The sequence below is a fragment of the Carcharhinus amblyrhynchos genome, unplaced genomic scaffold, assembly GCF_965287045.1.
Source record: "Carcharhinus amblyrhynchos unplaced genomic scaffold, sCarAmb.v2.hapA scaffold_43, whole genome shotgun sequence".
Lineage (NCBI taxonomy): Eukaryota > Metazoa > Chordata > Chondrichthyes > Carcharhiniformes > Carcharhinidae > Carcharhinus > Carcharhinus amblyrhynchos.
In genome coordinates, this window is record NW_027649784.1 from 431,076 (window position 1) to 457,509 (window position 26,434).

Here is a 26,434-nt window from a genome sequence, read left to right on the forward strand (position 1 = left end):
CCGCTGAGTTTAAAGTACATTTTAACCCATCAAGGAGTAATTCATACGCTCATCCACTAACTACTCTACCAGAGCAACCATTTATGGGCATTTTGACCATAAATTCCAGCTCATTTTCCAGTTCATAAAGAGAAACACTGAATTAGAGAATCCCTTCAGTGCAGAAGTGGGCCATTCGGCCCATCAGGTTTGTACCAACTCTCCTGACAGAGCATCTTTCCTGGCCCCACCACCTTGTCCTATTCCCTTAACCTCACATCAACCTCTCTAATCTCCCTAACCTACACACCTTGGGACACTAAGGGGCAATTTAGCATGGCCAATCCACCTAACCGACACATCTTGGGACACTGAGGGGCAATTTAGCATGGAAAATCCGCCTAACCTACACATCTTTGGACACTAAGGGGCAATTTAGCATGGCCAATCCACCTAACCTATGCAGCTTGGGACCAGAGTCAAGGCTTTCAAGCAACCTGAAAGTGAGGAATGAGTCCCTCAAATGTCAACCTCTTTTTAAGAGATTCTTGCATGGGATGTCAGAACATTGAATACTGGAGTTGGGACGTCTTGTTGAAGTTGTACAAGACATTGGTAAGGCCAACTTGGAATACTGTGTACAACTCTGGTCACCCTATTATAGAAAGGATATTATTAAACTAGAAAGAGTGCAGAAAAGATTTACTAGGATATTACCGGGACTTGATGGATGAGTTATAAGGAGAGTCTGGATACACTGGGGCTGTTTTCTCTGGAGCGTAGGAGGCTAAGGGGTGACCTTATAGATGTCTACAAAATAATGAGGCATAGACAAGGTAGATAGTCAATATCTTTTCCCAAAAGTAGGGGAGTCTAAAACTCGAGGGCATAGGTTTAAGGTGAGAAGGGAGAGATACAAAAGGGTCCAGAGGGGCAATTTTTTTCACACAGAGGGTGGTAAGCATTTGGAACAAGCTGCCAGGGCTACCTCTGAGACAGGTACAATTATATCTCTTAAAAAGCATTTAGATAGTTACATGGGTACGATGGGTATAGAGGTATATGGGCCAAATGTGGGCAATTGGAATTAGTTTAGGGGTTTTAGAAAAAAAGGGCAGCATGGACAAGTTGGGCCAAAGGGCCTGTTTCCATGCTGTAAACCCCTATGACTCTATCTGTGTGTGTGTTACTGGCTGGGCCAGCATTTGTTGCCCATCCCTAATTGCCCCTTGAACTGAGTGGCTCACTAGGCCATTTTCAGGGGGCAGTTAAGAGTCAAAGGGTCTGGAGTCACATGTAGGCCGGACTGTAGAAGGACAACAGATTTCCATCCCCAAGGGCATTAGCGGACCAGATGGGTTTTTATGGCAATCAATGATATCTGACATGGTCTGTTCCACCAGCTGCCACGGTAGGGGGGCAGACTAATGAATAAACTTTTAGAACTTTAAAAAATTTAAACTAAAACTTTTTTAGGACTGAGGTGAGGAGAAATTTCTTCATTCCGAGGGTGGTGGAATTCACTACCACAGAAAGTAGTTGAGGCCAAAATGTGTGATTTCAAGAAGGAATTAGATATTGCTCTTGGAGCTCAAGGGATCAAGGGATAGGGGGGAAGGGGGATTAGGATATTGGATTTGATGATCATCCTTGATCGTAACGGATGGCGGAGCAGGCTCAAAGGGCTGAATGGCCTTATCCAACTTCTAGTTTCTATAGTCAGGATCGAACCCATGGTCTCCAGAGCACCACTTGGGACTTCTGAATTATTAGTCCAGTGGTATCACCACCACACTACCATCTTTCACACCGCAACACCCTTCCTGAGGATACAAGGATAAGTGTGGTGGTGATGTGGGCCTCGGCAGGAGGGCAAGGGAAACAAGGACCAAGGGTACAGTTGTGGCATTTTGACTGACCTGCAGCTGATGAATGTTAAAATTGGAGAGACTGACAAAGGGAGTGTCAAGGTAATTTAGCTACGTAGCACAGGAGAAGGACTGAGGGTTGGGGCAGGAGACATTATGGGATGGGTGACAGATTGAATGTGGGGGGAGTTGCAGAGCTCCAAATCCTTTCATCCACTTTGCGAGCTGCACCGGTGGCAAGAAGAGCTTTGGTTGGAGCAGCTGTATCAATCTGTATTAGGAGCAGCATGATGGCACAGTGGTTAGCACTGCTGTCTCACAGCGTCAAGGACACGGATTCGATTCCCGGCTTGGTTCATGTCTGTGCGGAGTCTGCACGTTTTCCCTGTGTATGTGCAGTTTCCTCTGGGTGCTCCAGTTTCCTCCCACATTCTGAAAGATGTGCAGGTCAGGGGGATTGGCCATGCTAAATTGTCCCTCAGTGTCCAAAGATGTTCAGGTTAGGTGGATTGGCAATGCTAAGTTGCCCCTTAGTGTCCAAAGATGTGCAGGTTAGGTGGATTGGTGTGCTAAATTCAAGTCATAGGCATTTACAGCTTGGAAACAGGCCGTTTGGCCCAACTTGTCCATGCTACCCTTTTTTTTAAACTCCTAAGCTAGTCCCAATTGCCTGAATTTGGCCCATATTCCTCTATACCCATCTTACCCATGTAGCTGTCTAAACTCTTTTTAAAAGACAAAATTGTACCCGCCTCTACTAAGGCCTCTGGCAGCTTGTTCCAGACAGTGTATGTGAAAAAATTGCCCCTCTGGACCCTTTTGTAACTCTCCCCTTAAACCTATGCCCTTTAGTTTTAGACTCCCCTATATTTGGGAAAAGATATTGACTATCTCGCTAATCTATGCCCCTCATTATTTTATAGGCCTTTATAAGAGCTCCCCTCAGCCTTGTACGCTCTGGAGAGAAAAGTTGCAGTCAAAATTGCCCCTTAGTGTCCAAAGATGTGGAGATTAGGTGAATTGGCCATGCTAAATTACCCTTTAGTGTCCAAAGATGTGCAGGTTTGATGGATTGGCCATGCTAAAATGTCCCTTAGTGTCAGGGGATTAGGTAGGGTAAATATGTGGGGTTTTGGGGATAGCGCCTGGGTGGGATCAATGACCTGCTTCTGTACTGTACAGCTATGATTCCGTGTTGAGGTAAGAAGCTCCCATTAGCTAAACATATTAAACTAGCCAAAAGGATTAGTCAGCACCTAGCAGAGTTGTTGCAGCAAATACAAGATGCCTGCAATCAACTGTCAGGAGTGTTATCGTGCAAACGCTTAACATACTGATATGCCATTCCTCTTTCTCTGCTGGTTTGGTAAAGGCACTAACTGCTTTCACAAAGTAGGGATCTGATAAAGCTTATTGAGCCAATGGAACATGAGGTTGCAGCCATTTCAGTCATGTCCTCAAAGCATGGGACTACAGCAAGCAGCCCTGGTGACGGGGAGCAGCCGATCTTGTTTCCCCAGAGAGTGGGGGGTAAATCTGTAGGAGCCCAAGTCCTCCCTGCAAGCAGACCTGCCAACAAGGCCAGAGGAAACGTAGAATAGAAGCAGGGGTAGGCCTTTCAGCCCTTTGAGCCTGTTCCAACATTTATTTTGATCATGGCTGGTCATCAAATTCAATATCCTGATTTTCCCCCTCTCCCCACAACCAATATCATAGAGACACTACAGTACAGAGAGACCAATTGGCCCATCGAGTCTGCACTGACAACAGTCAACCCCCCAGGCCCTATCCCCTCTTAGTTACCCTGCTAATCCCTCTAACCTTTCACATGCTGGGACACTAACGGGTAATTTAGTATGGCCAATCCACCTAACCTGCACATCTTTGGAGTGTGGGAGGGAACCAGAGCATCTGGAAGAAACCCACGCAGACACGGTGGGGAGAATGTGCAGACTCTGCACAGACAGTGATCCAAGGCAGGAATCGAACCTGGGTCCCTGGAGCTGTGAGGCAGCAGTGCTAATCTTGTGTCACCTACCTTGATCCCTTTAACTCCCAAGAGCTAACTCTAATTTCTTCCTGAAATCACATAATGTTTTGGCCTCTTGTGCTTTGTTCTCTGCTGCTGCGGGGATGGTTTTAATGGAAGTGCCTCTCTTCCTCAAATGGATTGGGATAGGGATTTTAAGGCCCATTTTAGTCTGCACACTGGGTAGAACAACTGGAGCTCTCGGGGAATTCAGTCTTACTGCCATGTGCGAAAGGAGTCAAGGAACACACACGCCTTGCACTGCAATACCTCAAGGACCCAACATCAAAGTTCTACCCCAAATTCTTCTACTCTTTATCATGCTAGTTCTGTGCTCAAAACAGGCTAGATTTGCGAGGTCTCTGCTAGGCCAAGCATCGGCAACCAAGTGGTTCCAAGGGGGCAGCATAGCCAATCCAGTCGCACATCCGGGCAGTCTGAAAGTCCATCAGGAGTTAGTAAGTGGGCTCCCCTCCCTCAAGATCAATGGAACCAATCCCAAGGTGAAGTAGCTCAGAGAGAGAGAGAGAGAGCAGATCAAGAAATGAATTTTGGAACCTTCCAGATCTGGGAACACAGATACATAATTCCCTAAAAGTGGCATCACAGGTAGATAGGTAAAGAGTGCTTTTGGAACATTGGCTTTTATAAATCAAAGTATTGAGTATAAGAGTTGGAATGTTATGGTGAGGTTGTATAAGACATTGGTGAGGCTGAATTTAGAGTGTTGTGTGCAGTTTTGGTCACCTAATTACAGGGAGGATATTAATAAGTTTGGAAGAGTGCAGAGAAGTTTTACAAGGATGTTGCTGGGACTTGAGAAACTAAGTTACAGAGAAAGGTTGACTAGTTTAGGACTTTATTCCCTGGAGCATAGAAGAATGAGGGGAGATTTGATAGAGGTGTATAAAATTATGATAGGTACAGATAGAGTGAATGCAAGCAGGCTTTTTCCACTGAGGCTAGGGGAGAAAAAAATGGGTTAAGGGTGAAGGGGGAACAGTTTAAAGGGAATATTGGGGGGGTGGTTCTTCACACAGAGTGGTGGGAGTGTGGGATGAGCTGCCAGATGAAGTGGTGAGAACGGGCTCACTTTTAACAGTTAAGAAAAGCTTGGACAAGTACATGGGTGAGAGAGGAGTGGAGGGGTATGGTCCAGGTGCAGGTCAGTGGGACCAGGCAGAAAAATGGTTTGGCACAACGAAGAAGGGCCAAAAGGCCTGTTTCTGTGCTGTAGTGTTCTATGGTTCTATCCACATCCATCTGTGACTCGCTGCATCCAATTATGGGGTGGGGAAACGGGCCTTGTCTCTGTTCCTTTGAACGAATACCCAGGAGTGTTAACCATTGTGTAATCCCTTGACAGTGCACAGATATCACAAATTGCTGGGAAGAGCAAACAAAGAAGTGCAAAGTCTGGATTTGTTCGAGTCATCTGTTAAGAACTTCTGTATCCTCGTGGGCCAACTGGTGGGAGTTTAATCACGGATGGCTGATCTCATGTTATGCAGTTCCCGAATGTGTAAGATGGGATGGCCGGCACGTGTTAAAATAGCCACCAAAATCAAGCGTGATATGATGGTGTGGGGGCATATTTCCCATTGCCCACTCCTGGTTAGCATTGCTGCCTTGCAGCGCTTGGGTTCGATTCCAAGCTTGGGTCACTGTCTGTGCCGAGTTTGCACGTTCTCCCCCCCCGTGTCTGTGTGGGTTTCCTCCGGGTGCTCCGGTTTTCTCCCACAGTCTGAAAGACGTGCTGGTTAGGGTGCATTGGCCGTGCTAAATTCTCCCTCAGTGTTATCCTAACAGGAGTGTGGTGACTAGGGGATTGTCACAGTCACTTCATTGCAGTGTTAATGTAAGCCTTACTTGTGACTAATCAGTGAGATCACGGTTTATCCAACAAACTCCTACTGTTGTTCATATCCCTTTTTTAATAGATTAACATCTATCAATCCCAGTTTTGAAATTAATAACTGATTCCACACCATCTGCCTTTTGCAGAAAAGAACTCCAAATTTCTATCATTGTTTTCATCCATAGAATCACTGCAATGCAGGAGGTGGCCATTCAGCCCATCAAGTCTGCACCAACTTTCTGACACAGCATTCTACCCAGGTCCTCTCCCCTGCCCTATTCTGGGGCGGCACAGTGGTTAGCACTGCTGTCTCACAGGCAGAGTCACAAGTTCAATTCCTGGCTAGAGTCACTGTCTGTGTGGAATCAACACATTCTCCCCATGTCTGCATGGGTTTCCTACGGTTTCTTCCCACAATCCAAAGATGTGCAGGTTTGGCACATCTGCTCCCCTCAATAGATATCATCCATAGGCTCCCTACAGTGCAGAAGGAGGCCATTCAGCCCATCAAGTCTGCACCGACTCTCCAAAAGAGCATGCAACTCAGGCTCCACCCTCCACTCTATCCTCGTAACCTTGCACCTCTACCACAACTAATCCGCTTCTAAGGGTCAATTCAGCATGGCCAACTACCATCTTTCACACTCTTTGGAGTGTGGGAGGAAATCAGAGTACCTGGAGGAAACCCTCGCAGATATGGGGAGAACGTGCAAACTCCACACAGACAGTAACCCAAGCCGGGAATCGAACCTGGGTCTTGGGGCTCAACCTGGGACATCTTGTCTCTTTTTCCCAAGCTCAATTGGATCACCCTTTAATCTTTTAAATTACAGGGAAGACAACTCCAGATTATTGCTATTTTCAATAACATCACAGTTAACTTTACTTTCTCAGCTGTGCCAATTTTGATGCGACCAGATAAAAGTTTCATCATAGGTCCTCACAGAAGATGGGAATATTTTGGTCTAGTTTCCTTCCACAGGTTGGTCTAGTCTTCAACAGGTTGTTAACAAGAGCCAAGTTATTGCAGGGTGAGCTACAGAGATACACGTTTGATTCTGGGCTTGGGTCACTGCCTGTGTGGAGGTTGCACGTTATCCCCCCTGTGTCTGCATGGGTTTCCTCCAGATGCTCTGGTTTCCTCCCACAATCCAAAGACGTGAAAGATGGGTAGATTGACCATGCTAAATTGACCCTATTGTCAGGTGGATTAGCAGGTTAACGTGGTTAGGGGAATGGAGCCTGGGTGAGATTATTGTCAGTGCCGACTTCATGGATCAAAAAGCCTCCTTCTGCATTGTAGGGATTCTATGATTTTATGAATCCTGTACCCTTCAATGAGATCACTTCTCATTCTTCTAAACTCCAGATAATACAGACCCAATTTACTCAGCCTCCCACCATAGGACATCCCCCATATCCCAGGAACCAATCTAGTGTCTGGTTAGGTGGATTGGCCATGCAAAATTGCTCCTTAGTATTCAAAGATGTGCAGGTTAGGTGGATTGGCCACACTAAATTGCCCCTTAGGATCCAAAGATGCGCAGATTCAGTGGATTGGCCATGTTAATTTACCCTTTGGTGTCAAAGACATGTAGGTTAGGTGGATTGGCCATGCTAAATTGTCCCTTAGTGCACAAAGATGTACAGGTTGGGTGGATTGGCCATGCTAAATTGCCCCTTAGTGTCCAAAGATGTCGATTGGCCACGGTAACTGCACAGGGTTATGGGGATATGGTGGAGGGTAGGGCCTGATCTCTTTTGGACAGTCGGTGCAGACTCAGCAGGGCCAAATGGCTCCTCCTGCACTGTGGATGACTTCTTCCCCCTGACCCCAGGCACTTTCCTCCAACTCTGTCATTGCTGCTCCCAAGGCTGGAGAGACAATTAAAAAGTAATGCAAAAATTTAAATTTCCACACCCCTACAAATTACTGCAGCGATAACTCTACAACCATGCACTAATCTATTCTTAAGCAGAGCTGAGTCAACATTCATACCAAGTGTCTGACTCAAACACATTGCAAATCACAGCTATAAGCAGATCACACACGCATACAGTACCGTTGAATCTGCAGCATCCTTTGCCTCTCTAATGTACTTGTCCAGCACCCGGATGTCACATATCGGGTGGAGTGGAGTCGACTTTGTTGGCTTTATGTAACCGAGTAACATCACTAGGAGTGCAAAAAGTCCTGGGTTGGAGGGGAGATGGGGAGGGAAGGGAGGTGGTGGGTGGAATAAGAAAGCAAAAAGAACTGTCAGTTAACATGTGACCCAAGCTATGGCATAATCCTGTGCACTAATATAAGGGAACCTCTGGCAGGAGTGGGATTGTTGGGAGGGCAGGATATGGGGTGAAGGCTTTTGCTACAACCCACTGTGTCGGAATTTGCTCTGAGAAGGTATTAAACAGAAACCATGTCCTCCATTACATGGTATGTAAACTTGATGAGGAGTCATCTCTCCTTGGAGGCCTAGCCCAAGGTCATCTGCAAGACTACTATCTCAATTTTTTAAAAAATTATTTTCTTGGGATATGAGCATCATTGGCTGGACCAGCATTTGCAGCGCGTCCCTGATTTCCCCTGACTTGACATTTAAGAGACAGCCAGACAAAGAGCAGCACAATGGTTAGCACTGCTGCCTCACAGAACCAGGGACCCACGTTCAGTTCCAGCCTCGGTCACTGTCTGTGTGGAGTTTGCATGTTCTCCCCCATGTCTGCATGGGTTTCCTCCGGGTGCTCCGGTTTCCTCCCACACTCCAAGGATGTGCAGGTTGGGTGGATTGGCCATGCTAAATTGTCCCTTACTGTCCCAAGATGTGCAGGTTGGATGGATGGGCCATGCTAAATTGCTCCTTAGCATATCTTGGCTATTCACATTATAGTGTCCCGGGATATGTAGGTTAGAGGGATTAGCGGGTAAATATGTCGGGATACGGGGATAGGGTCTGGGGTGGGATTGTTGTCGGTGCAGACTCGATAGGCCGAATGGCCTCTTTCTGCACTGTAGTTTTCTATTTCTATGGCATTTGGAACTCACTGCCCAAGATGAGACTGATGTGGAGATGCCAGTGTCGGACTCGGGGGGTAAACACAGTAAAAAGTCTCACAACACCAGATTAAAGTCCAACACATTTATTTGGTCGCAAAAGCCACTAGCTTTCGGAGTGCTGCCCCATCATCAGGTGAGCGGGAGTTCTATTCACAAACAGGGCACATAAAGACACAAACTCAATTTACAAAATAATGGTTGGAATGCGTGTCTTTACAGGTATCAAGTCTTAAAGATACAGACAAGGTGAATGGAGACAGCGTTAAGCACAGCTTAAAGACATGTGTATTGTCTCCAGACAGGACAGTTAGTGAGATTTTGCAAATCCAGGAAAATCGTGGGGGAGGGGTTACGGATAGTGTGACATGAACCCAAGATCCCGGTTAAGACCGTCCTGTCAACTTATTAAAAAGCTATCTGGATCTGCATCTGAAGTGCTGTAACCTGCAACCAGGTGTTGGAAAACAGGATTCAAAGTTTCTTTAACCTTTCTTTTTACCTGACACAAATACAATGGACTGAGTGGTCTCTTTCTGCTTTTCTATGGCTCTGTGGGTAACACGCAGTCTCACACACCGGGCAATTCTCCTTAAAAGGACAAGCCTCGACAGTGCATCTTTTTACGGTCATTCCATTGTTTTGCCAGCTTTCCTCTCTGTTTTGAGTTCAGGGTGACCTTATCAAACGCCGTCAAACTCCCTATTTCCCCTCACACACTGCGTCAGCAGATCACATTTAATCTCTTGTCGCGCCATATGGTCTGCAATCAGGAGGCTGACTGCTGCCTATTCCCAGGGATTGAACCATCTCATTGGGTGGCACAGTGGGTTAGCACTGCTGCCTCACTTCGCCAGGGGCCTGGGTTCGATTCTCAGCCTCGGGTCTCTGTCTGTGTGGAGTGTGCACGTTCTCCCAATGTCTGCGTGGGATTCCCTCCGAGTGCTCCAGTTTCCTCCCACACTTCAAAGACGTGTGGGTTGGCCATGCTAAATTGACCCTGGCGTCAGGGGATTGGCAAGGTAGATGTGTGGAGGTTACGGGGATATGGCCTGGGTGGGATTGTGGTTGGTACAGACTCGATAGACCAAATGGCCTCTTTCTGCACTGTAGGGATTCTAGGATTCATAACTTCAGCTGGATCAGGCAGGCATAGAATCGTAGAAACCCTACAATGCAGAAAGAGGCCATTCGGCCCATCAAGTCTGCACCGACCACAATCCCACCCAGGCCATACCCTCATATCCCTACTTATTTACCTGCTAATCCCTCCAACTTACGCATCTCTAAAGGGCAATGTTAGCATGGTCAATCAACCTAACCTGCACATCTTTGGACTGTGGGAGGAAACCAGAGCACCTGGAGAAAACCCATGCAGACAGGAGGAGAATGTGCAAACTCCACACAGACAGTGACCCACGCCGGGAATCGAATCCAGGTCTCGAAGCTTTGAAGCAGCAGCATAACCACTGTGCTACCGTGCTGCCCCAGTCACCAGGAATTCCATTCAGATGGCCCCCGAATATCCACCCCAGAGGGTGGTGGGAGTCTGGAACTCGTTGCTTGGAAGGCTGGTTGAGTCAGAAAGTGTCACAACATTGAAGACATATTTAAATATTCACTTGTGCTGCCGTAACCATTCCAAGGCTATGGGCCCAGTGCTGGAAAATGGGATCAGTGTAGTCAGATCTTTGCTGACCCACATGGACACAATGGGCCGAATGGCCTCTTGCATTCTAGACTCCTGTCAACCTCTGGGTAGATGTTAGGGTCTGATCATTTGGTAGCTGGCACAATGGTTATCTCTGCTGCTTCACAGCGCCAGGGACCCCGGTTCGATTCCTGGCTTAGTCACTGTATGTGTGGAGTTTGCACATTTTCCCCATGTCTGTGTGGGTTTCCTCTGGGTGCTCCAGTTTCCTCCCATAATCCGAAAGACATCCTGTTTGGGCTGCATTGGGCCGTGCTAAATTCTCCCTCAGTGTTACCCGAACAGGCGCCAGAGTGTGGCGACTAGGGGATTTTCATAGTCACTTCATTGCCGTGTTAATGTAAACCGACTTGTGACACTGATAAATAAACTTTAAACTTCCTGTGCTGTAAACATCTACGAATCTGTAAACATTTCCAGAATAACCAGGCCACTGTCTGCAGCTGGTGACCTCTGAAAAATCATAGGGGTTGGAAAGTTGATTCCCAAAAGATATTATTTTAACCCTCAATCATAGAATAGAATCATAGAATCCCTACAGTGCAGAAGGAGGCCATTGAGCCTGCACCAACAACAATCCCACCCATGCCCTATCCCCATAACCCCACATATTTACCCTAGCTAATCCCCCGACACCATGGGGCGATTTTTCATGGCCAATTCACGTAACCTGCACATCTTTGAACACTAAGGGGCAATTTAGTATGGCCAATTCACCTAACTTGCACATCTTTGGACTGGGGGAGGAAACCAGAGCATTCAGAGGAGCCCATACAGACACGGGGATATTGAGCAAACTCTGCACAGACAGTGATCCAAGCCAAGAATCGAACCTGATGCTGTGAGGCAGCAGCACTAGCCACTGTGCCACCGTGACTGCCCATGCACAATTCTACACACACACACACACTCACATAGACCCAACTGTACACACTCACAGACACTTACACACACACACACAAAATAAATACACCCACATAACCTTACACACACACACTCACATAGACCCAGCTACACACACACACACAGACCCAGCTACACACACACACACACACACACACACACACATTCATACACTCAGATGCCGAACACACACCCTGACACACACACAGGAAGGAAACCGGAGCACCCGAGGGAAAGCCACACAGACACAGGGAGAACGTGCAGACTCCACACAGACAGTGACCCAAGGTCAGGAATTGAACACAATTCCCTGGTGCTGTGAGGTAGCAGTGCTAACCCACTGTGCTGTCCTTGACTTTTAACCTGCAGTATCACTAAGGGAACGCCAGTATTGTTGTAGCCGGACCCGTTTGCATTTTAATTGAAAATCAGATGTCCTGGGTTACTTTCTTCATGTCTGTACCACTTTTCAGAAATATTCCTCTTTCAAAAAGGGAAAAAAGGAGGGCAGGAAGTCTATCAGAACTTTTGAAACTTGCAGCTGTGCGAAGAGATTGCTTTCATCTGAACAAACTAAGGTGCACAAAACTCTGATGGGCCAAAACGCTTGAAATGCTAACACACAGAGACTGAACGACCCTTGAGAATGTAAATTGATTGCTGAGCTATTTAGGAGTAACGAATTTGGTATCCAGGTACAGCAAGTAATGAGGGAAGGTCATAATAGCATGTTATCCTTTATCGGGAGGAAAATGGATCACAAAAGTGGGGAGGCTCTTGCCTCACTTGTACAGGGCATTGATGAGACCACATCTAGATGTGGAGCGGATGCTTCCACTGGTGGGGCATTCTAGGACGAGAGGTCTTAGGATAGCAAATTTAAAACAGAGTTGAGGAGAAACTACTTCCCCCAAAGGGTTGTGAATCTGTGGAATTCACTCCCCCCAAAGCACGTTGGATGCTGGGGCAGCGAGTACATTTAAGGAGGGAGTTAGACAGATTTTTAATTGGTAATGGGTGGAAGGTTACGGAGAGAAGGGAGTAAAATGGGGACGAGTGGCATATCAGCCATGGCAGAGTGGACTCAATGGGCCGAATGGCCTAAATCTGCTCTTATGAACAGCCAGAGTATTGTGTACTTTCCCACCTTATCCTCATCACCCTCGATTCCCTCACTACTTAAAAATCTGTCTTTCTCACCCTTGATTAACAACCCAGGTTCTGTGGTAAGGAATTCCATTCACTACCCTCAGAGAGAAGAAGTTCCCCCTCACCTCTGTCTTGTGGGTGGCCCTCTTACTCTGAGATTATGTCCTCTGCTCCTTGACTCCCTCACGAGAGGAGATGTGGTGCCAGTTTGCTTGATTACCATCCCGGAGAGTAACATGAGACGTATTAAAAGTTATTACATAAACACAATCTTTGTTGGCTCCATAGCTCAATGGTTAGAGCATTACTCTTGTAAGCTGGTGGGAGGTGGGGGTCGTGAGTTCAAGTCTCGCTGGAGCCTGTGGGTAAAAATTAGCTGATGGGAGCTGTAGGGAAGAGGCAGAGAGACTGGGAATTGAAGCAGGTGGCTCTGATGAGTGGGCAAAGTTTGGGTGTAATTTTGTAAAGTCAGTAGTTATTTTGAGCGGCACGGCGGGCACCAGGGATCCGGATTCGATTCCCAGCTTGGGGTTACTGTCTGTGTGGAGTCTGCACCTTCTCCCCGTGTCTGCGTAGTTTTCCTCCAGTGATTCGGTTTCCTCCCACGTTCCAAAGATGTGCAGGTTAGGTGAATTGGCTGTGCTAAATTGCCCCTTTTGTGTCCAAAGATGTGCAGATTAGGTGGATTGGCAATGGTAAATTGCCCCTTAGTGTCATGGAAACAAGCTAAGGTAAATGCATGGGGTTATGGGGATAGGGCCTGGGTGACATTGTGGTCACTACAACTCGATGGGCTGAATGGCTATCCTCCTGCTCTGTGATACAAATGATAACGGGGCTCTAATTTAGAAGTGAAAACAGATTAGATCACTCTTCCGATGCTGTTTATGGGATCTTCCTATGTACTAACTGGCTAACCGGGTGTTGTGAGACTTCTTACAACTGGCTGCCATGGTTACCTAATAAAAGACAACTGTGGCGGGCACTGCAAAAAGAAATGAATTCATTAGCTGAGCAGTACTTAGGGACGTTCTAGAGGTGTGTAAGACACACTAGAAATGCATTTTTCTTTTCCCTAAAGCAATCGATAGTATCTGGTGCTATGTCGTGCACAGCTTCCTCTCTATTCCTCTCTTTCTGCCAACGAATCCACAAACAAGGCCCCTTCTACAAGTCAATCAGCCCCCTTAATGCCACAATCAATAAAGATCAGCAACAACACCTCCACCACAATCATCCTCAATACCTGTGCCCCACAAGGCTGTGTTCTCAGCCCCCTACTATACTCCTTATACACCTATGACTGTGTGGCCAAATTCCCCTCCAACTCGATTTTCAAGTTTGCTGATGACACCACCGTACTGGGTCGGATCTCAAACAATGACGAGACAGACTACAGGAATGAGATAGAGAATCTGGTGAACTGGTGTGGCAACAATAATCTCTCCCTCAATGTCAACAAAAATGGCCTCGTGGGCCACTTTTGGTAAGCAGAACTGGCACTGTGGGATGAACCACATCGACTTCAGGAAGCGGAAAGGAGAACATGCCCCAGTTGACATCAACGGGGATGAAGTAGAAAGGGTTGAGAGCTTCAAGTTTTTAGGTGTTCAGATCACCAACAATCTGTCCTGGCTCCCCCCATGCCGATACTATAATTAAGAAAGCCCACCAACGCCTCTACTTTCTCAGGAGGCTAAGGGAATTTGGCATGTCAGCTACGACTTTCACCAACTTTTACAGATGAACCATAGAAAGCAAGCTTTCTGGTTGTATCACAGCTTGGTATGGGCTCCTGCTCTGCCCAAGACCACAAGAAACTACAAAAGGTTGTGGATGTAGCCCAATCCATCTCACAAACCAGCCTCCCATCCATTGACTCTGTCTTCAGTTCCCGCTGCCTCAGTAAAGCAGCCAGCATAATTAAAGACTGCACGCACCCCAGACACTCTCTTGCACCTATTTCCATCTGGAAAAAGATACAAAATTCTGAGGTCACGTACTAACCTCAAGAACAGCTTCTTCCCTGCTGCCATCGGACTTTTGAATGGACCTACCTCGCATTAAGTTGATCTTTCTCTACACCCTAGCTATGACTGTAACACTACATTCTGCACTCTGTCCTCTCCTTCTCTATGAACAGTATGCTTTGTCTGTATAGCGCACAAAAAATAATACTTTTCACTGTCTCCCAATACATGTGACAATAATAAATCAAATCAAATCCTTCTCCCCTATGTACTCTGAGTGGTATGCTTTGACTGTATAGCATGCAAGAAACAATAGAACAAAGAACAACCCAGCACGGGAAACAGGCCCTTCAGCCCAACGAGCCCGTGTCGCCATCTTAACAAAGCATTTTCCTACACCTACCTAGACCTGCGTGTACCCGTATGGTACCCCCATTGCAAACCAGATTCAGGGGAGAATACTTTTCACTGCATCCCAATACATGTGACAATAATAAATCAAATCAAAAAATGCCAGCTCTCCATGCAACCTGCCACATGTAGATCAAGGCTTTGTCCCTGGTATGCAAGTTCCTCCACACTCCACTCACTCATTCCAGTCACTCGCCTCACTCACTCACGCACCACGCTTACTCGCTGACTCGTTCATGCATCTCACCCAGCCACTACCACTCCCGCCTCAGTCAGAAACTTCTTGCGCACAGTCCCACTCCAGAGGCTGGAGCACATTGACTCACACTGCTGTACCATCACACTGCAAGTGACAGCACAGCAGGAGTGCTGCACTGTTAGCGGTGCTGTCTTTCGGGCGAGATGTTAATCTGAGGCCTGTCATGAAAGACGCTCTGGCAGATCTTTTGGAGAAGGACAGGGGAGTTATTCCTTACCAATAGTTCATCCTCAACATACACCAGATATTCTGGGGGTTATCAAACAAACCATTGTGAACCTGACCTTACAGCAATGACTACACTTTTTAAGAAGTGCTTCATGAGCTATAAAGCACTTTAGAATGTCCGAAGGTCATGCAAGACACGACATAAATGCAAATCTTTCTCTCGTAGCACGACGATCCTCACTCCTGGACTCCAAGCCATCGCTCATGCCCCAACCGTCCTGCTTGAAACACACTTACCTCTGACTGCACAGCTGGAGCAGCAGATCATCCTAGCCAAGCAACAGCTCATCGAAGATTCTGTAGAGCCCGACTGCCTTGCCCTGACAATGACATGATGTAAAGCAGAGATGTCACAGCATCAGACCACGGGGCTCAGCCCTCGCCCTCCCCCTCCCCCACCCCTATTCCCACAAACCTCCCGAAAAGGAATCCATCTCGAAAAGTGTTTTACGCACGGCCCGAGTCAGCTTCTCCAAGAGTGACGACAGTGCCACTTTACTCGAGTGTGGGAGAGATGGCAAAGAAATTTTCCATCACGCTGACGGCTCGCAAAGCCCACTCGGGCACATTTTAAGGTTTATTGATCAGTGTCACAAAAATGGGGGGGGGGGGGCCACAGTAGTTTGCATTGCTATTTCACTGCGCCAGAGTTCAATTCCCAGCTTGAGCCACTATCTGGAGTTTGCACATCACCCATCCCCCCCCACCCCGACCAACCAACCGCCGCCCCCCCCCACCCCCACCAACCAACCGCCGCCCCCCCCCACCCCCACCAACCAACCGCCCCCCCACCCCCACCCCCATCCCTGGTGTCTGTGTGGGTTTCCTCCGGGTGCTCCGGTTTCCTCCCACAGTCTGAAAGACGCGCTGGTTAGGATGCATCGGCCGTGCTAAATTCTCCCTCAGTGTTACCGAAACAGGCACCAGAGTGTGGCAACTAGGGGAATTTCACAGTGACTTCATTACAGTGTTAATTTAAGTCTTACTTGTGACTAATAAATAAACTTTTAACCAACAACTTGTTCTGGTCCCCTCAAGCCTACCAATGATCTACTTTCTCAGAAGACTAAGGAAATCTGGCATATCAGCTATGGCTTACATTAACACCTCAACGAAGTTACTGTGAAAATCCCCTAGTCGCCACATTCCACCACCTGTTCAGGTAACACTGAGGGAGAACTTAGCACGGCCAATGCACCTCACTAGCACATCTTTCGGCTGGTCGGGGGAAACTGGAGCACCCGGAGGAAACCCATACAGACACAGGGGGAGAATGTGCAGACTTCACATAGGCAGTGACCCAAGCCGGGAATCAAGCCCAAGTCCCTGGCACTGTGAGGCAGCAATGCTAACCACGGTGCCTCCCCATTCATGAGAAAGGCATCAATATAGGTTATGTTTTACACTGGAATGAATGAACTCCAAATGCTGCAATCCAAATCATATTCTTCCCAGAGTTCACCTTTGTTAACTGTAACCTCCAGTGTAACCAATTCAAAGTCCTCACCTGTAAATCCCCCAATGACCTCAATATTCCTAACTCTTAAATTCTCTCCAGTCTTCCAACTTTACTGACACTTTCTTAAACGTTTGTTCATGGGCTGTGAGCATTGCAGGCTGAGGCCAGCACTTACTGTCCAGCCCTCATTGAGAAGGTAGTGGCGTGCTGCCTTCTTGAACCACCGCAGGCCATGCATTGCAGCAACACCTGTAGTGCGGTGGGTGCTATGTATTCCCCCTTCAAAAGCTTCAAGTTTTTAGGTAACTCGATCACCAACAAGCTGTCCTGGTCCCCCCCATGCCAACACTACAGTTAAGAAAGCCTGCCAATGCCTGTACTTTCTCAGAAGACCAAGGAAATTTGGCATGTCAGCTATGACTCTCACCAACTTTTATAGACACACCATAGAAAGCATTCTTTCTGGTTGTATCACAACTTGGTATGGCTTCTGCTCTGCCAGACCACAAGAAACTATGAGCTATAAAAACCCCCATCCCATCCACTGACTCTGTCCATACTTCCCACTGCCTTGGAAAAAGCAGCCAGCATAATCAAGGACCCTTCCTCTTCCACCTTCTTCTATCGGGAAGAAGATACAAAAGTTTTAGGACATGCACCAGCTGACTCAAGAACAGCTTCTTCCCTGCTGCCATCAGACTTTTGAATGAACCTAATTTGCATTATGTTGATCTTTCTCTACACCCGAGCTATGACTGTAACACTACATTCTGCACTCTCTCGTTTCCTTCTCTATGAACAGTGTGTTTTGTCTGTATAGCACGCAAGAAACAATACTTTTCACTGTATCCTGAAGGATGTGACAATAATAAATCAAATCAAATCCTTCTCCTCTATGTACTCTATGAACGGTATGCCTTGTCTGTATAGCAAGCAAGAAACAGTACTTTTCATTGTATCCCAACACATGTGACAATAATAAATCAAATCAGTTTCATTCCCATCATCAGTAACTGAGTCCTTCACCGCTGAACCCCAATGCTTATTCCTTAAACCTGTGCCTCTCACTCTTTTCCATAGCACCACAGGAGGAGTATTTAGCTCATTGTGCCTATGCTGACTCTATGAAAGCACTATCTCATTATTCCCAATTCCCTACATCCCATTCTACCTCCAACAAAGTCTCCCTCCACCCCTGATGCACAGTACCATCTACAAGATGCACTGCAGTGACTCACCAAAGCTCCTTAGGCAGCACCTTGCACCCTACCACCTCTACCATCTAGAAGGACAAACGGCAGCAAATACCTGGGGAACACCACCACCTGGAGATTCCCCTCTGGGCCACTCACCATCCCGACTTGGAAATATATTGGCCGTTCCTTCACCGCGGCTGTGTCAAAATCCCAAAACTCCCTCCCTAACAGCACAGTGGGTGTACCTACAGCACTTTGGCCTTGCGATCCTGCTACACCATTCAATAAGGTCAGAGTTGATCTGGTAGTTTCCCCTGCAACGGTTCAACAAGGCAACACACCACCGCTTCTTAAGGATATTTAGGGATGGCAATAGACCCACATCCTGTGTAAGAATTTTAAAAAAGCTCACTGCATAACCAAGTTTCCTTATCTTGGCTTCTTGTTTCTTTTGGCAGGTTTCCCCTCACTTAGTCTATTAAAGTCCTTCATGACCTTAAATTCCACTTATAACTTTGCTGCCGTAACAAGACCATCAGCTTCTCAGGCCTTTCTACACATTCTTGTCCCAGGTAGCCTACCAGTAACTCACTCTGTACCCTCACTTTTTTCAAAAGGCATCCTCAGGGTGTGTGTGCCATCAGTCCCCAGCACCCAGAACATCACTGCATCCTGCTGAGTATTCCACCTGCCTTGAATGGAAGACTTAAAATCCCACGGCCACTTTTTGGGGAAGAAGAAAAGGCCAAGGATTTTCTACCCCCATGTCTCAGCCAAAGTAAGAGCTAGGTGCAAGGGCAAAGTTTGTCAAGTTTATTTATTAGTGTCACAAGGTGGCTTACATTAACACTGCAATGGAGTTACTGTGAAAATCCCCTCCGCCACACTCCGGCGCCTGTTCAGGTAACACTGGGGGAGAATTTGGCATGGCCAACACACCTAATCCTTCTCTATAAACAGTGTGCTTTGTCTCTACAGTGTGCAAGAAACAATACTTAAGTGACAATAATAAATCAAATCAAATCCTTCTCCTCTATGTACTCTATCAATGGTATGCTTTGTCTGTATAGTGCGCAAGAAACAATACTTTTGATTTATTATTGTCACATGTATTGGGATACAGTGAAATCAAATCTTTCTCCCCTATGTACTCTATGAACGGTATGCTTCATCTGTACAGCACGCAAGAAACAATACTTTTCACTGCATCCCAATACATGTGACAATAATAAATCAAAACAAATATAACCAAGCACATCTTTCGAACTGTGGGAGGAAACTGGAGCATCTGGAGGAAATCCACTCAGGGGAGAATGTGCAGACTCTGCATAAACAGGCCAGAATTGAACCTGGGTGAGGCAGCAGTGCAAACCACTATGCCAACCATTCAGTCAGCAATCCAGCCTGCCTCTGCCGCTATCAAGAGCAGATGTCATCGTGGCCTTCACTCCACTTTCCTGTCTGCTTCCCATAATCTTTCACTCCCTTCTCAATCAAAGAACTGTCCAACTCAACCTTGAATGCATTCAATGGCTCAGCCTCCATTAGGGGAGGGAGATCCAAACACTAACAACCCGCAAGAAGAAATTCCTCTTAGTGTCTGTTTTCAATGGGAGACCCCATATTTTGAAACTGTTCTAAGTTCCCCCATTGGAGAAAACATCCCCTCAGCATCCATCCTGTTGAGCCCTCCAACCACCAGAATCCAAATGAGATCACCTCTTATTCTTATAAACTCCAACCTCCCCAACCCCTTTTCCACAAGATAAACCCCTTTATCTGAGGTATCAGTTGAGCAAACCTTCTCTGACCTGCCTCCAATGTAAATATGTCCCTCCTTAATCAATGCTCAACCGACTGCCCCAAGGCAGATCAGCAGGTCGCGTCTCTGATTCTCTGTTGCTTTTGTGATGGGCAGAGAGGAATAGGTCTTAAGGGCACAGTGGGTATCACCCTTGCCTCAGAGCCAGAAGCTCTGGGTACAGCTTCCCAACCCAGGCCCTGACAGGTGAGCTCACAACGCGGCCAAAAACAGGTTGCCGTTCAACCTTTGAAATCCATCTGGCACACCTGCGCCAGATGATGAGTGGAAAAGAGTGGTCAGCCATGCCACCCCCTCAGGTTAGTTATGCTGTTCAGGCAAAGTGTAATCGGAACAGAAATCATCGTGTACTCCTTCTATCTTGTGTGGGAAATCCAAAGATGTGTCGGCTATGTGGATCGGCCATGCTAAATTGCCCCTTAGCGTCCAAAATGCACAGTTTAGGTGGATTGGTCATGCTAAATTGTCCCTTAGTGTTAAAGGGTGCAGATTAGATGTATTGGCCATGCTAAATTGCCCCTTACCATCCAAAGATGTGTAAGTTAGATGGATTGGCCATGCTAAATTGCTCTTTACTGTTCAAAAATGTGCAATTTAGGTGGATTGGCCATGCTAAATTGCCCCTTAGTGTCCAAAGATGTGCAGGTGAGGTGGATTGGCCATGGGAAATGTGTGGGGTTGCAGGGAGAGAGAGTTAAAGTAAGATACTCTGTCAAGAGTCAGTGCAGACTTGATGGGCCAAATGGTCTCTTCTGCACTGGAGTTCTATGATTCTTGGTCATTGTAACTTGATTACCCTCCCTGAAACAAAATAATCCATTGCTGGTGAAGCCCCCTTTGGGACCCCCTTGACAGCCATATAAAAAGAAGCAATCATTTCTCTGCCACTTTCCGAAGAGCCCCCACCGCTTTGGCACCCAGCACCTGCTTTGGCCACAGGAATCTGGCAGTCTAAATATAAACTGTTACTGTTGCAACTGAGTGGAACTTGGAAACTCTTGTGTCTCCGGTTTACCTGCCCAAAACAGGGTGCCCCGCTCACAGCGGCGTTCCTTCTCCTCACCCCAGGGGATGGGGAGAGGACACGAAAGGCACCCCTGAAGTCATAGGTTCTCCGTCTCACCTGCTTTCACAGAGCATTTGGCCGGGACAGCTAATGGCACAGCAGAGTGGTGACAGTGTGGTGGCAACCCCCCTCCCCCCCGAACCACACATAGGCTTAACCTCACAGCATGTTGTGGAGATGCTGGCATTAGACTGGGGTAAGCACGGTAAGAAGTCTCACAACACCAGGTTAAAGTCCAACAGGTTTATTTGATAGCACAAGCCGCAAGCTTTCGGAGCACTCACTGCCCCTTTGTCAGGTGACCGGGAGTTCCATTCACAAACAGGGCATATAAAGACACCATCTCAATTTACAATATGATGACTTATTATTTTGTAAATTGAGTTTGTGCCTTTATATGCCCTGTTTGTGAAGAGAACTCTCACTGCATGTTCCCAGAACTCACTTTAACAGTAAAAGTATGGGAGAGTGTATGTCTGTGGGAGAGAAAGAGAGTGTGTGTATGTGCGTATGTTTGCTTAACCCTTTAGTGCATCTAATTGATGACCTGTAAAGACTCCTATTCCAACCATTATTTTGTAAATTGAGTCTGTGTCTTTATATGCCTCCGTTTGTGAGCAGAACTCCCATTTACCTGACGAAGGAACAGCCAGCTCTCCGAAAGCTCGAGGCTTTTGCTACCAAATAAACCTGTTGGACTTTAACCTGGGGCTGAGAGACTTCTTACTGCATCCAAGATGCATAGCCCACTTTCCAAACTCTTTCCACCCTCACCCACCCCTCAACACCACTTACCCGGTACTCTCATTTCCAAAACTTCATAGTCCTCTTCAATAACACTTCTTCCACGCACGAATCTGTTTCCCATTGGGTTGGGTCACACGTCGTGGTGGCGAGAGATGCACAAAAATTTGCTGCGAAAACTTGTCTTCTTTTCTCTCCCAGTCCAACTGCGAGTCTTCAAAAGGGGAGGGGGTAAAAAAACTTCCTTTCCCGTTGTCCTGGGCAAACGAGCCCTGTTTGGCAGGGGAGGGAGTCAAATTCTCCCACCAATAATCGAGCCCACAACATAAAATGAAGTAGAAGGTGCAGGACACAACTCGAACAGTCCAGAGAACTCCGCAGGTCATTTACTATACCACACTGCTCACTCTCTCTCTGCCTGTGTGTGTGTGTAGAGAACGCACACCCACTAGGGGAAATGCTTTCTCAGTCGCAGTTGGGGTGGATTAAGGTAGAGGATTTTTCTCTCGGAAATCCCAGCACTAGTCCACGCAACTTGTCTCACGTTTCCACTCCACTCCGCCTCCCCCAGCTCACACACAAGAGCGCATGTGTCTGATAGAAGGGGGCTGGGGGGGGTGGGTCACCCAGTATTTACACACACACTCCTAGGGTCACCTAATATTTACACACACACTCCTAGGGTCATCCAGTATTTACACACACGCCCCTAGGGTCACCCAGTATTTACACACACGCCCCTAGGGTCACCCAGTATTTACACACACTCTTGTTTCTGCAGGGGCTAGGTGCAACAGGGGTAGAGACCAGACTGACTTACTCAGAGACACTTATTTGACAGGGAAATCCCTGGCCACTTGCATTACTTTTCGAAGAGGGAACGTGTGTTGACATTGCACTGAGGCGCCTCAGAGTGGAACATGTTACCTTCAGACAAATTCTATTTCCACTGCAAAAAATCCCTCCAGTGCAGAAGGAGGCCATTCGGCCCATTGAGATTTGATTTGATTTATTATTGTCACATGTATTGGGGATACAGTGAAAAGTAATGTTTCTTGTGCACTATACAAAGGATTCCGTTTATAGAGTACATAGAGAAGGATTTGATTTATTATTGTCACATGTATTTGGATACAGTGAAAAGTATTGTTTCTTGCTCACTTACAGACAAAGCATACCGTACACAGAGAAGGGAAGGAGAGCATGCAGAATGTAGTGTTCGTCGTAGCTAGGATGTAGAGAAAGATCAACTTAATGCGAGGTAGGTCCATTCAAAAGTCTGACAGCAGCAGGGAAGAAGCTGTTCCTGAGTCGGTTGGTACGTGACCTCAGACTTTTGTATCTTTTTCCCAATGGAAGAAGGTGGAAGAGAGAATGTCCGGGGTGCGTGGGGTCCTTGATTGTGCTGACTGCTTTACCGAGGCAGTGGGAAGTGTAAACAGAGTCAATGGATGGGAGACTGGTTTGTGTGATGGACTGGGCTACGTTCACGACCTTTTGTAGTTCCTTGCGGTCTTGGGCAGAGCAGGAGCCATACCAAACTGTGATACAACCAGAAAGAATGCTTTCTGTAGTGCATCTATAAAAGTTGGTGAGAGTCAGAACTGACATGAGTCTACGCCGACAACAATCTCACCTAGGCCTTATCCCCATTGCCCCACACGTTTACCCCACTAATCCCTCGAACCTACACACCCCAGGACACTAAGGGGCAATCAACCTCACCCACTCATCTTTGGAATGTGAACCAAATGTTAACCAAAAGAGAAATTGCCAGAAAATCTAAGTTTTTTTTCTAATTAGAATCATAGAAACCCTACAGTGCAGAAAGAGGCTATTTGACCCATCAAGTCCACACCGACTACAACTCCTACCCCCAAATCCCTACATATTGTAACCTACACATCTGAGGACACTAAAGGGCAATTTTAGCATGGCCAATGACCCTAGCTCACACATCTTTGGACTGTGGGAGGAAACCAGAGCAAACCCACACAGATATGAGGAGAACATGCGAACTCCACACAGACAGGGACCCGTGCTGGGAATTGAACCCAGGTCCCTGGAGCTGCGAAGTAGCAGTGCTAACCACTGTACTACTGTTCCGCCCAACAGTGATGGGGAATTAAATCTGTGGTTTGATACGCAGGCTACATTGTGAATTTGCATTTATGTTAAATCTAAAGTGTGAGGACAAGAAAAGTGCAGGAGTGTTTGACGCAGATCAGTGGAATGTGACAGGGGAGAGAGAAATGGAGAATGTGTTGCAGGAAGCGAAGACAGCATGTGGCACCAATGGCGGCCACAGGAGAATTAGACCTGAACGACCTGTTAAAGAAGGACATCTGTTTACATAGCACCATTTTTGTGACTTCAGGATGTGGCACATACCTTTGCAGCTAACAAAGCCCGCTGTGCAGGTGGCACAGTGGTTAGCACTTCCACCTCACAGCTCCAGGAACTTCAGGATTCAATTCTGGCCTCAGGTGACTGTGGAGTTTGCACGTTCTCCCCACGTCTGCATGCATTTCCTCCAGCTGCTCCGGTTTCCCCCCACTTAAAGATGTGTGTGTTAGGTGGAAGCTAAATTGCCATTTAGTGTTCAAAGATATGCAGGTTAGGTGGATTGGCCATGCTAAATTGCCCCTTAGTGTCCAAAGATGTGCAGATTAGGTGGGTTGGCCATGCTAAATTGCCCCTTAGTGTCCAAAGATGTGCAGATTAGGTGGATTGACCATGTTAAATTACATGTTAGTGCCCAAAGATGTGCAGGTTAGGTTGGTTGGCCATGCTAAATTGCCTCTTAGTGTCCAAAGATGTGCAGATTAGGTGTATTGGATATGCTAAATTGTCCCTTAGCACCAGGGGATCAGCAGAATAAATACGTGGGATTATGGAGATAGGTCCTGGGTGGGCTTGTGCTACTATAAACCTATGGGACGTTAACCTGGTGTTGTGAGACTTCTTACTGTGGTTACCCCAGTCCAACACCGGCATCTCCGCATCATGGGATTGTCGGTGCATGCTCGATTGGCTGAATGGCCTCTATTTGTCAAATTCCATGGTAAATTCTTTTAAGTTCAGTCACTCTTGTCACGTTTGTCTCATTGTCAGCCATGGATGAATGGCTCGCAAGCTTGCCCTCTTGAGTTAGAAGTCCAGGAGTTTGACAAAGATCTAGGCTAACTTCCCAGTACAGGATTTAAGGAGTGCTGCACTGCCAGAGATACCATTCTTCAGACAAAAGATCAAAATGAAGCCCCCATCTTATAAGATAGAAGATGCTGTTTTGAAGAACAGCTGGGGAAGTTTTTCTCAAAATTCCAACCCTCACTCAACAGGAAAACTAAACAGATTGTTCGGTCTCCATCACTTTGATGCTTGTTTGAGCTTGCTGTATGCAAATTGATTGCTGTGTCTTCTACATTATGCACTTCAAAAGTACTGCTTTCCTGAAAGATGATATCCTTTTTCACTGATACACTCTTTAACAAACATTACTTTCCCTCAACACAAGATGAAAAATTTTAAGACTGAAATATCCAAGCAGCAGGGAAAGGGGAAGCGTTTAGCTGAATTCACATAGGCAGCCATCAATCAGGAGGGCTAACATCTGGAGTATTGTGTAGACGTGCTGCACAGTGGTTAGCACTGCTGCCTCACAGCGCCCAGATTCAATTTCTGGCTTTGGGTCACTGCGTGCGTGGAGTCTGCATGTGCTCCCGGTGTCTGCGTGGGTTTCCTCTGGGTGCTCTGGTTTCTTCCCACAGTCCGAAAGACTGTGCCAGTCAGGGTGCATTGGCCGTGCTAAATTCTCCCTCGGTGTTACCTGAACAAGAACGTGGCGACAAAGGGGTCTTCACAGTAACTTCATTGCAGTGTTAACATAAGCCTATTTCTGACACTAGTAAACTTTGTAAATTAGTCAATAGGTTGATGAACATAACTTGCTTTCCAATCCAAATCTGGGAGGCAGATTTGGGAGATTTACTCTGCAGACCCACTTACTGTCAAAGGCCTGAAATGACATTGTGACAATTGGGACAAAAAAATTGTTGACATAGTCATTTGCAACTGTAAATATCGATACACGACTGTGCATTTTGACAGTGGGATGACTGTGAGTTCTGAAGAAAGGTCCCTGACCTAAAACATTAACTATGCTTCTCTCTCCACTGACCTGCTGTTGATTTCCGCTGTTTTAAAGTAGCCTGGTTTGGTCAGTAATCTTGCAGACCACACAAAGATTGGTGCATTTGTGGATAGCGATGAGGACCATCAGAGGATACAGCAGGATACGGATCGATTGGAGACTTGGGCAGAGAGATGGCAGATGGAGTTTAATCCGGACAAATGTGAGGTAATGCATTTTGAAAGGTCCAATGCATATCGGAATTATACAGTAAATGGCAGAACCCTTAAGATAGGCAAAGGGATCTGGGTGTACAGGTACACAGGTCACTGAAATTGACAATGCAGGTGGAGAAGGTAGTCAAGATGGCATATGGCATGCTTGCCTTTATTGGCTGGAGCACTGAGTTAAAAAATTGGCAAGTTATGTTGCAAATTTATAGCACCTTAGTTAGGCCGCATTTGGAATAAAGTGTTCAATTTTGGTCGCCACACTACCAGGAGGATGTGGTCGTTTTGGAGAGGGTACAGAAAAGATTTACCAGGGTGTTGCCCTGGTATGGAGGGCATTAGCTATGAGGAAAGGTTGGAGAAAC

General features: G+C 46.8%; 1 protein-coding gene and 1 non-coding gene across 2 annotated transcripts in view; one reads left to right on the forward strand and one right to left on the reverse strand.

Annotated features, from left to right (window-relative positions):
• Positions 1-22,209, reverse strand: part of epoa (erythropoietin a) — a 53,455-nt gene extending 31,246 nt beyond the window's left edge. The window contains exons 1-2 of the mRNA XM_080181846.1: positions 21,759-22,209; positions 7,798-7,928 (exon numbers count right to left, since the gene is read on the reverse strand). Coding sequence (XP_080037972.1) covers positions 7,798-7,928; positions 21,759-21,831 — 204 coding nt within the window. The 5' untranslated portion in view covers positions 21,832-22,209. The remainder of the gene's footprint in view (positions 1-7,797; positions 7,929-21,758) is intronic.
• On the forward strand, positions 12,831-12,913 carry trnat-ugu (transfer RNA threonine (anticodon UGU)). The gene is given in 2 exon segments: positions 12,831-12,867; positions 12,878-12,913. It is a non-coding gene; the product is annotated as a tRNA-Thr (tRNA).
• Positions 22,210-26,434: the final 4,225 nt, after the last annotated feature.